Genomic DNA, 12,193 nt, shown 5'->3' with positions numbered 1-12,193 from the left:
ACCTTTGTCCACAGTGATCGACACCGTTCCACAATTATCGACACCTTTGTCCACACTTGGACACCATTCCACAATTAATTATCGACACCTTTGTCCACAGTTATCGACACCGTTACACAATTATCAACACCTTTGTCCGCACTTATCGACACCATTCCACAATTATTGACACCTTTGTCCACAGTTATCGACATCCAGATGATTATTTATATTTTAAAAAATAATCGGTATGTGGGATTAACAAAACACAGTTTTTATTTAAAATTTGTTTTCCATAGACTTATATTTGGTACAAAATATCTTTTATATAAATATATGTATGCCAGTGTTTACGTAAATAATTATTCTTCTTCTTTTGGCTGCTCCCGATTAGGGGTCGCCACAGCTGATCTTTCATCTCCATTACTCCCTGTCTTCTGCATCCTTCTCTACCACACCTGCCACTTTCATGTCCTCTCTCACCACATCCATGTATCTCCTCTTTGGCCTTCCTCGTTTTCGTGTGCCTGGCAGCTCCATCCTCAACATTCTCCTTCCAACATGCTCTGCATCTCTTCTCAGGATGTGCCCAGACCATCTCAGTCTCATCTCTCTTAGCTTCATTCCCAAGCTCTCCACATGTGCTGTCCCTCTGATGTGCTCGTTCCTTATCCTGTCCAACCTCCCATCGCAAACCTTAACATCCTCAACTCCACCACCTCCAACTTTGCCTCCTGTCTCTTCGTTAAGGGAATGGTCTCCAATCCGTACATCACAGCTGGTCTCACTACTGTCTTATACATCTTAGCTTTCACTTTTGCTGGGACTTTCCGAACACAAATGACTCCCGAAATCAGTGTTTATGTAAATGAGGAAGTAATTTTAATGTTTATAAACAAATGAACTGATAATGTTTAACCTGCATCAGAAAATCTTTTTGTTCCACTTTCTAAGTATTTTTGTAGATCACATTTTGTTAATCATTTGTTGTTGTTTGTATTAATTTCTAGTTTTGTAGTTTATCAATAAATATCAACAAGCAACTGATATTGTAACCACATGAACATCCAGGTCAAAGGTCGATTTTTTTTTAAATTGAGATTTTACATTTAAAAATATAAAATGTCTACTGATATTGTAATATGTGGTTGATATTTACAACAAACTGCAAAAAATATATATTTTCTGAATGGAATAGAAAAATCTGAACATTTCAAGCATGTAATTTTTTATATGTTCGGAATTTAATTCTGCTCGAATTCTATTTATTGCAATCGGATTCCAAATACTCTATAAAAATTCCGTTCTGTTATGAATCAGAAAAAAAAATTATTATAAATCACAGCACTTTTTTTTTTTAAAAGTACTTCATCTACTTCAACAATGTTACACAAAGATCGATCCATCACAGTTGTAAATGTCCCTTAATTCCACAGGGTGTCGATAATGGTGGACACCGGTGAAAGTGATCACTATTATCGACACCTCACGTGACTCTCAAATGCACGTTTAGATACAAAATGCCGACTGTCAAATGAAAGAGTAAGAAACAAAGTAGTTTTCGACGAGGAGATCATGAAATATCGGTGAATTTGATCAGTAAAATCATGTCCATGATCTTTCCACCATGCTTACTTGCGATGATAACGTCCGGGTTTTCCTCAGATTGCTGATCGTGCGAAAAAAAAAATTCCATCTCAGATAACGAGCTGTGTTATCAGACAACAAGATCAAAGGGTGAGGCGGGTCTTCCGGTTGATTAATTAACCAATAACTGGTGTAACTGAAACTCACCTTTGTAAAATTGTTTTTTATTGGTAAACCTGAAAAGGTGTCGATAATTGTAGCCACCGATCTACTACTGCAACTAATTGCTGTGGATAAGTTAAAGGTAAAAAGTGATAATTGTATGTTGAATTGTAGGACAATAAGATCATGGTAGGGCAGCACGGTTATCACTGTCGCCTCACAGTAAGCAGGTTCTGGGTTCGAACCTTGTGTTCGACTAGGGTCTTTCTGTGTGGAGTCTGCATGTTCTCCTCTGGGCTGTGGGTTTTTTTCTCCTGGTGCTCCAGTTTCCTCCCACAGTCCAAACATATGTAAATTAGGTCAATTGGCAACTCTAAATTGTCCCGCAGGTGTGAATGCGAGTGTGATGGTTGGTTGTCTCTGTGTTCGCCCAACAATAGATTGATGACCTGTCCAAGGTGAACCCCACCTCTCACCTGGGATTGGCTCCAGCTCACACATGACTTGCAATGGATAAGTGGTATGGAAAATGGATGGATGAAGACTGGTATTTTTCACAACTGATACACTTCAATTCCCAAACCCATCTGCGAATATTCATCACTTAGTTTGCTGACGAAAACATCTCTCATTATCTCTAGCCACTTTATCCTGTCCTACAGGGTTGCAGGCAAGCTGGAGCCTATCCCAGCTGACTACGGGCGAAAGGCGGGGTACACCCTGGACAAGTCGCCAGGTCATCACAGGGCTGACACATAAACACAGACAACCATTCACACTCACACCTACGGTCAATTTAGAGTCACCAGTTAACTTAACCTGCATGTCTTTGGACTGTGGGGGAAACCGGAGCGCTCGGAGGAAACCCACGCGGACATGGGGAGAACATGCAAATTCCACACAGAAAGGCCCTCACCGGCCGCGGGGCTCGAACCCAGACCTTCTTGCTGTGAGGCGACAGTGCTAACCACTACACCACCGTGCCGCCCTCTGACGAAAACATCACCACCAAATTTCAATGCACACATGAGCATTTTTCGCAATGTTTTCAGTCATTCACAAAGTGGAGACACACCAAAAAATAATTCTTGAAGCTCAGAGAACATTTGCTGTGCATCACACAATTGGTGAGCATGCTACCAATTTTTCATCAAGTATTTGCAAACCCATCGCAAGCTGTATTGTGACCAGGGTCTTAGGAACACTACACTAATTCTGGGTACTCTCAAAACAGCTTCAAATCTTCATGGCATGGATTCCACAGGATGTTGGAAACATTTCTTTGAGATTCTGGTCCATGTTGCATGGTGACATCATGATGATAATGACATGGTGCATTATCATGCTAGAAGTAACCATTAGAAGATGGATAAATTGTGGCTATGAAGGGATTCTCATGGTCAGCAACAATACTCAAATAAGCTGTGGCGTTCAAGCCATGATTGATTGGTATGAACAAGCCCAAAGTATAGCATGAACACATTCCCCACACCATTACATCACCTCCACCAGCCTGGACTGCTGACACAATGCAGATTTGGTTGAATCCATGGATTCATTCTAATGACACCAAATTCTGAACCTACCATCTGTGGGCCTGAGCAGAAATCAAGATTTATGAGACCAGGCTACATTTTCCCAGTCTTCAACCTCCCAGTTTTGGTGATCCTGTGTACTAGAGCCCTGCACTCCCACAGGACTCGCGGGACCTGCCGCAAAGCAGTGTGGGACAAATTTTGAAAGCTCATTGTGGGCACGGGCGGGACCGGAAGTGCACATATACAGGCGCGGGCGGTGATAAGCTGCAGTCCCGCTAACTAAAAACGTGTTTTAAACAGGTTACACAGTGACGGTAGGCTTGACTCAATGCTATCCCAGAAATCCTTCCTGTAATATGCAAATTTGGCTGTCCAATCAGAGGCGGCCAAATTTGCATATTACAGGAAGGATTTCTGGGATAGCATTGAGTCAAGCCTACTGTCACTGTGTAACCTGTCTCTCTGATTAGAGTTGTAGACTAACTCAAGCAGTAAATCACTTCACTCATGGTTCTCTTGCTAGCTCTGCTTTGCAATAAAAAAACAAAAAACAAAAACCACACATTGATACAAAGCAAGCCCGTTCACTTTATGCTGATCAGAGAATTATAATGGTTTCTCATGTGACAAAAATGTGCAATTTGCGATTAAATATTTTAATCGCTTGACAGCACTAATTATTATTATTAGAGACACTACATGCTGAATTCAGAAACAAGGTAAATAATAACAAATGTGAACGTGAGCTGTAGATATTTATGCTCAAATCCACTGAAAGTAGGGGGCGGGGCACCATCACGCTGTGTCAAGACAAGAACTTTCCTGAGAAATAACACGAACGTCTGCATCATGCGGGATTTGCGGGCGGGAGCGGGACAAAATATGGCAGGTGCGGGCGGGAGCGGGACTGAAAATCATAATTCTTTGCGGGCGCGGGCGGGACTGCACAATGCAGGCACGGGTGGGAGCGGGACTGAAAAATCCGACCCGCGCAGACCTCTACTGTGTACACCGCAGCCTCAGTTTTCTGTTCTTGACTGACATGAGTGGAACCCGACGTGGTCTTCTGCTGTTGTAGACCATCCGTTTTATGTTTTGACATCTTGGGCATTCTGAGATGCTTTTCTACTCAATAAAATTGCACAGAGTGGTTATCCGAGTTACTGTAGCCTTTCTGTTAGCTGCATCCATTCTGTCCGCTGACCCTCTCTCTTAAACAAGGCGCTTCTATCCACAGACCTAGTGCTCAACTGGATGTTTTTTTCTTTATTGCATCATTCCGAGTAAACTCTAGAGACTGTGGTGTGTGAAAATCCCAGATGATCAACAGTTACAGAAATACAACAGCCCGTCTGGCACCAACAATCATGCCATAGTCAAAATCACAGATACCCCCTTTCTACAAACGTGAACTAGATGAGAGTTTTGGCCTGGTTCGGAGTTGACTCAACTTGTGAACCTTCTAAGAAGGTTCTGGAGGCTAAAAAGCAACACTGATCCACCTCATTATGTCACTGTATGCATCTGTATACATCTTCATTTTCTCAGCAATACTAGTGCCAAACAACATCAGACTACTGGAACAACTTGGGCAGACTCGACCCTACACAAGCTCGGTGTTTTTTTTTTTTAAATGGAAGTCACAAAGCTTTAGTTGGTCTTGCTGGGCATGATAACCTCGTCCCCAGTTCCTGACATAAGCGGTTCTTGGTATAGGACCACTAACTTCGGTGTACCCTCATGATGAGGGAGGGGGGAATCTTACAATTGTCCATGGGATGACCAGAGACTGGAAAGCAGCTCACTTATTCATGTTTCCACTTGAACTCTATGAAGCCCTGTATGTGTATTTTGCATGTTCAAGCACAATTTGTTCCAATATCTCATCTCCAACCTTTAACATATTTTATGTAAAATTAGTTGTAGATTTCAAAAATAAAACTTTCATTTTCAGAGGCCAAATATTTGTCAAGAAAAATGCATTTTTTTAAAGAATACCGGCTGGGCTTCCTATGGTGTTAACATATGTGATGTCAGGTAGCGGTCACTTGGAGCAACTCCGCTATTTATGTTCTCTGTTTACATCATAGTTTTACAAGTATTTTACCAAATTTATCAGTTTTTAAATGTCAGCCTTATTGTGTAGCATATAAATGCCACAATGACGTTAAAAAGAAAGCACAAGCTGAATCCGCAGAGAAAAGCAAAGTGTGCTTGTTCAGCTGTAGTAGAGGGTCACCGAGAGAAACTGGGTCAGACATGAGACCTCACGCTGCAAAGTCTTTTTTCACACATTTTATAAAAAAAAACAAACAAACCTGAAATTCAGTAAAAATCCTTGTAAAACTAGCAAAACTATGATGTGAACAGAGAAACAGCTGAGTTGCTCCAAGCGACCACTATACGATGTCATCACACACATCCCCACCGCAGGAAGCCCATCTGGCATTTTAAAGAAAATTCATTTTTCATCAACAACTATTTGGTCTCTAAAAATGAAAGTTTGATTTTTGAAATCTATGACTAAATTTTTACAAAAAAAAAAAAAAAGTTTGAAAATCAAGGATCCCTTTAAAACAATATCAGAAGAAAAGGAGGATACCGTATCAGAGTTAAAATGACCAGCTTCTTCATGAATATTCCTCTTTCTCAATCAACCAGAATAAAACTTTAAAATTAAATAAAACAAAAAGACATTGAAATAAAGCTCAGTCAGGGTTTAAAATTTTAACTGTTCATGATTTATTTCCATAAAATACAATACAAGAATGAAATGCATTTAAATAATCTCCTTAACATTTTCAGGTCGATTACTCTGTCTTATATTCGATTAATTTTTTTGGCCTCTCGTCTGATTTTGATCAGTGAGTGGAGTTGGGGAACCTCTGTACACGCGTCAGTGTGAGGCCGAGATGAAGACGACTGCACCGCGCTCCTCTGTGCAAAAGAGATGTACAACTATGTACAGGGCATGTGCAAGCTACGCAAAGCATTATAGGGCGCGGTGGAGAGGAGGAGGTGGGGCTCTACAGAGAGCATGCTTTTGTAACACAGGAGGAGGAGGAGGAAGAAGAGCTTCTTAAACATCAGCAAAACAATAATTGTTATAATAATGAGAGAGGATTACAGTAGATGCAGCATATACACACGAGCGTGGGAAACTCAGGTCAAGTGGGACAGAAAACCGAGCATAAAAACTAGTGTATTTGTGCGCATTTGTAACATTGAAATCATCATCTTAGCAGTATTGAGACGATTCATAACACAGGATCAGAAAAAACAGCAAGTGTGTAAATGACTGTCGACGTGGCTCAGTTCTTTACGTTAAATTTAGGAATTTGAGGACTGTTCTGTCAAAATAAAAAATACACAAATTTCCCCTTTCGCAAAGTGTTTGATGGTGGCATTGTGGTAGATATGTGAAAGTTCTGCACAGTAGAATATCGTTCAACTTTATGCTATTTTATTTAAAAACCTGATTACGCAGCTAAACAATATCACCCGAAGCGATTTACAGGACAATTTGGACAGATCTTGGGTGAGATGGACATCCACTACCTATATATCATCAATACCAACCACACAAACTTCACACGCTAAAAAACACTCAGCCAATTAATTATATTCAGATTAAAAGGGAACTTTTTTTTTTTTTTTTTTTAAGTGATCCACTGGTATGGTATAACCATCAACCTGAATTATTAGATTATTAAACTAAAATAGAATCAGTAGATTTTCTAACCTGGTCCACTTCTGTGTCACATCACTTCATGAGAAGATTAGTTGCATCTTAGGCTCATTATTAGCTTGGGGGGGGAAAGACGTCCTCACACAACCTTTTTCTATAGTTCCTGTACTTACACAATAGTTTACAAATCAGTAACCGCCAACTCAGTGCTCTACTGGTCTCGTATTTAGTAAGAAGAGGTATATTTACTGTAACAGTATGGAATGTAACAGCGAAACTTATGACAGGAAAAAGCACTGCTGCATTCAGGTCCAATTAGCTGACAAAAAAACCCCCACATTATTTTAATCCTATAATTAGACTGGATTTCATTTTTCAAAAGAACTACATTGCTGGCTTAGCATAGGGCGACTGAGGACGTGTCAGCTTCATGCTCAATATTATGTTTAAAATCAGGGTTGCCAGATTGGACTCATTCTGGTTTAAATGAAACCCCTAGAAAGGAATTCCTTTAATAAGGAATCGAAGAGGATCTGGCAACCCAGATCCAACTGTCCCAAGTCACCGGAGTTCACGCTGCATTTATGGGGAAACTGTCCTGGCCTAAACTGTCCAAATAAAAAAAAAAAGGCTCAGAGAGCTCATTATAAAGCACTAACTGAAACATTCAGTTGAAACAGAGGAGGCACTGATCAACTCCTATTAGTAAATAGGACCCACTGTCTCCCTCAACCACACGATAATGATAACAGACAAACTAAAAACAGGAGCATAGCAGGCTGGATGATGGACACACATACACAGCCGGCTGGACGACGGGACTGGAGTGGGCGGGGCCTGCTTAAGAAGCTTTAGCGGGTTGGATGCTGACCACGCCGGACGATTTGAATTTGGGCAGGTGGAGTCCGAATTTGCTTTCAACGCCGGCGAACGTTGCGGCGGCAAGCCGGTAACCTCCGACGTGCTCAGCGTTCACCGGGGGCAGCTCGGAGATACGAGACTTCGGCGTCGGCTCTGAACCAGAGGGACGGCTGTGGAGACAGAAGAAAGGTCAGAAGTCATATTCCACATCGCTTTTGTTAAAAATGGGGTTTGACTACATTTTCTAAGAATCCAGTTACATAAAATTCCTTATACACAACTAACATGACTGAATGGCGACAATTACCATTTTAATGCTTAACCATTAGTGATCAGTTTAGGGCTATGAATAACACAGCTGTTGAACTAGAAGGGCACTTGGTAGAGTTCATACTGTACCTCCACCAAGCCACATATCAACATCAACTTGAACTGAGGACAATACTAAAGCTGTACACCAAATTTCATCCAAATCCACTCACTGTATTTTTTTAAAAGTCATGTTGGGAACAGACCCCCCCCCCCCAAAAAAAAAATTCCTAGATCCGCATACGTATTAGATTTTGATGCAAATCCAGATAAGTTGTTCCTTGGCCCATGGTCCACCTTTCCTCAAGATTTCATCAAAATTTGTTCACTACTTTGAGTTATGTTGGGAACAGACAAAAAAATAAACCAATAAACTGAGGCAAAAACATAACCTCCTCCAAGAAAGTTGGTAGAGGTAAAAAGACAGTTGTCCACTGAGGAAGTTGCGTTTTCAGTGCAGTTTGTAAGCAGGACTGTGCAAAGCCTACTGACTGATTTCCTTGAAACTTGGTGGAAGGGTGCATCATGGGCCAAAATTACATTTTGGAGTGGATCCGAGTCACGGGTTGGATCCACAAATTTAATTTCACTTTCCCTAACGTCGCAAGATACGGCGTTTGGCCTTGCCAGAAGTCTGCGCTCAACAATACCATACCATACATCAAGTCCAGTAGATGGCAGTAAAGTTCAGCAGTGACAAAACATAGCCAATATAGAGATACGATAACTCCATATTACAGTCCACATTCATGGGTACCAGTAATCGTCTAGTATGCACATTTTTTATTTTTATTTATCGCCCATTATGCCAACTAGCATGTAGTGTAGCAATGAAAGTCCTCCACTCCTGTCTGTTCTGGGCCAGCATCTGGATGGTACCCCACATGTGCTGCCAGGTCTTCATCTCTCCCTCATCTATTCTGTGCCAAGTATTCCTATCTTGGTTTTGGTGCTCAAAACTTCTATCCTCCTGTCACTGGCTTCTTCGTAGCTTTCTTCAGGACTCTGGAAGCCCATCGCACCCCGTAGTGTTTGTTGGTTTTTCTATTAGTGTTTCCATAACAGAGTTTTTACAGGATGGGGTTGTTAGCCCTATGCCCAACCCCCAACCTGGAGGACCAGGGATCATCTTAGTCTGGTCTCTACCCTTCGACCTGTCCGATACGACTGAATCTACGGCATAGCTCTCAGGGTCATCGAGACACGCAAACCCCCATACCACGACAAGGTGATGAAACGGTGGAGGCTAGTATGCACATGTAGGCACATAATTCTAATAGGTTTGGAAATATATCCAGACAGACATATAAAGTGGCTGTGGTTGCAGATTTGCACATCACAGAAGAGTCAAGTATTGTCCTTGGCGGAGGTTTGCACTCTGAGTGGCGATTTAGTTGGGTTTTGTAGTGGTGCTTTACTTTACTACTTTCGACTCTAAACAACACCGTCTGTCCATTTCACCTTCAATTTTTTTTAAAAGAACAAACAATGCATCAGTAAATAAAATTCTAAATCTACGAGCAAACTATCCCCTTTCTGAGCTAACATCTCTGAGTCGCAATGTAGCTAGGCTCTGTTGTGATAAACTACTCTCGGCTAAATTTACATAAATAAAAAAAAATCAATCAATCAATGTGCCGCAAGAAAGAATCTGCTCCAGAAAGAGCTGTGGTCAATATTTTTTTCATACATCAATCAGCTTTGCTACACTATTTTTTCAGTTCGAGGCACTCAAATACTTCGCTAGCTGACGACCCCTTGTCTAAAACATGAAAAGTGTAAACTGCACAGCAGTCATAGTGGAATTCAATTCAGGCTTATTAACAAAAGATTGCAGGAAACCTGCAGATAGAAGTAGATGCCTCTGTACATCCACCATATTTGATGGGAAGCCCTTATGGGGATCAGAGATTTGGTGCTCTCCCCAGGATTAAAATAAAGCCCTAACTTTTGGGTGGCCTTGCGCGGCCTGTAGGGTGGAGAGTACATAGGCACATGGGGGGGGAGAGTACGAAAGGGGGAGTTGGGGGGGGGGGGGGGGGGGGGGGGGGGCTCCCCTGGAAAATTTTGAAAAAAAAAAGGGAGCCCATTTTGGTGGCACCTGGTGAGCTATAGGAGCATTTTATGGTGGTACTGACACGGTCACTTTTTCCTGTTAACATGGTTGAAAAGGTTGGAACAACAAGTGGAGGTCTGTGATGCTGTGGTTTACAGCGTGGGGTTCACATGAGCAATAAATAAAGTCATCATCTGACAACAAAGTATTGTATAATAATGCTGTTTTATTACCTGAAGCACTGCCAGAACGCCACTAACCAAAAGTTTAAATTAGTGCTGTCAAAAATGTCGCGTTATTAACGCGTTAACTTGACTCAATTTTAACGGCGATAATTTTTTTATCGTGAGATTAACGCTCTGTGACATGATGCCACGCCCCGCACAGCCAGAGTCCTCTGCCCTCCCCCGAAGAGCCACGGTGCTCGGCTTAAGTTTCGTTTTCCCATCGTCGGCTCCAGCCCCGCTTTGCAGTGGCTGTGACAAGACGCGTTATGCTCTGCAATAAAAAAAAAAAAAAAAAACATTGGTACAACCAGTGTTCGAACTATGCCGATATTTTCGGGGGGTCCCTTTTTTTCCCTTGGGGGGGTGCTTGCGCTTGTCTCAGAGCGCGGCTCTCCATCGCGCGCTCACTTCGGATATGCAAATGCTTCCTGTTACACACGATTGCTATGTCAATAAACATCATTTTGCCAATATTTTAGAGACCCCCCCCAACATTTCCCAAATCATGTTTTCAAGGGATCTCATGTCTGTTTCAGGGGATCTCGGATCCCCCGAGTACCCCCGTAGTTCGAATGGTGAGCAAGCCCATTCACTTTTTTATGCTGATAAGAGAATTACAATGGTTTTTCATGTGACAAAAATGTGCGATTAAATTGCGATTAATCGCGAGTTAACTATGACAGTCGCGCTATTATTTTAATCGCTTGACAGCACTAGTTTAAATGAGTTCTGTTGCAGTTCGAAAAAATTAATAAACACCTCCTGCAGACTGCATTTACTGCACAAATGCCCTTCATACTTCAGCCCACTTAATACTTCAAACACCAAAAGCACCTCAGAATAAACATGTTTGAGCAATAATACTGCTACTAGTACGTGTAATTATTGTACCATCTGCTATTAGAGAGAGTCCAACGACGTGCAACGCGCTGGATACAACAGCAGCGCATTGGGGATGCTACTTACTCAGACAGACTCAGAAGCCTGCACTTGATTCCTCTGACTTATGATAGGGAGATTAGAGACTTAGTCTTTGTATATAAATGCATTAAAGGCCAAACAGATTTGAACATAAACCTCTACGTGTCTTTTGTAACTCATAACCGGTCTAGGGCCCGAAACCCGAAATTAATTTTAAAACCTGCACACTGCAGAAGTTCAACTTATCAGGCCTCATTCTTCAATAGGATCGTTAAACCATGGAACTATGTATGTAAATATTTTTCCCCAGATAAATTCCGTAGTCTCCCTGTTTTCAGATCAACCCTGTTAGAGCTGTACTTTGAATTACTGACCTCCACCTATAATACGGACTTTTCATGTACTCGGTCTGTGTACCGTGACTGTGGTTGCCACAGATCAATTTAGTCTAATTTTAGTTGTATGATTTTTCTCTTTTATACCTTCGGGGAAACGCCTTGCATGGGTCGCCCGTTCGCGTTCTCCCCTTTGGGCTGACTTACTTTATGATGTTTATTTTTTTTTATGTTTATTTCTTTTTTTAATGTTTATTTTGTAACAGTCCAATAAAGTTGGTAAAATAAAAATAAAATAAAAATAGATAAAATTAAAACAAAATCTTACAATATTGTTTGAAAGTCTACAGCAAGATAGACATGGAGAGTCGGGAATACCATTTAGCCCACGGTTCCGGTTGGAGTCCTTTGAGAGTAAATGCTTTGGCTTTCGCAACATTCTGTTCCCAAAAGCTGACGTCGGGAAAAAGTCTTTACACACAGGTTTTCTTGCTTTTGTAGTTTAACTGTTCTTCCGTGTCCAGACTCTT

General features: G+C 41.4%; 1 protein-coding gene across 1 annotated transcript in view; it reads right to left on the bottom strand.

Moving 5' to 3' along the window:
- Positions 1-5,984: 5,984 nt before the first annotated feature.
- slc25a12 (solute carrier family 25 member 12) overlaps positions 5,985-12,193 on the bottom strand; it is a 100,370-nt gene continuing 94,161 nt past the window's right edge. Inside the window, exon 18 of the mRNA XM_060920091.1 lies at positions 5,985-7,985. Within this exon, the coding sequence (XP_060776074.1) occupies positions 7,796-7,985 (190 nt within the window). The 3' untranslated portion in view covers positions 5,985-7,795. The remainder of the gene's footprint in view (positions 7,986-12,193) is intronic.

This window comes from Neoarius graeffei, chromosome 4 (assembly GCF_027579695.1).
Source record: "Neoarius graeffei isolate fNeoGra1 chromosome 4, fNeoGra1.pri, whole genome shotgun sequence".
Taxonomy (NCBI): Eukaryota; Metazoa; Chordata; class Actinopteri; order Siluriformes; family Ariidae; genus Neoarius; species Neoarius graeffei.
The sequence above is the reverse complement of the archived record's forward strand: the minus strand, read 5'-3'. Positions and strand labels throughout refer to the sequence as shown.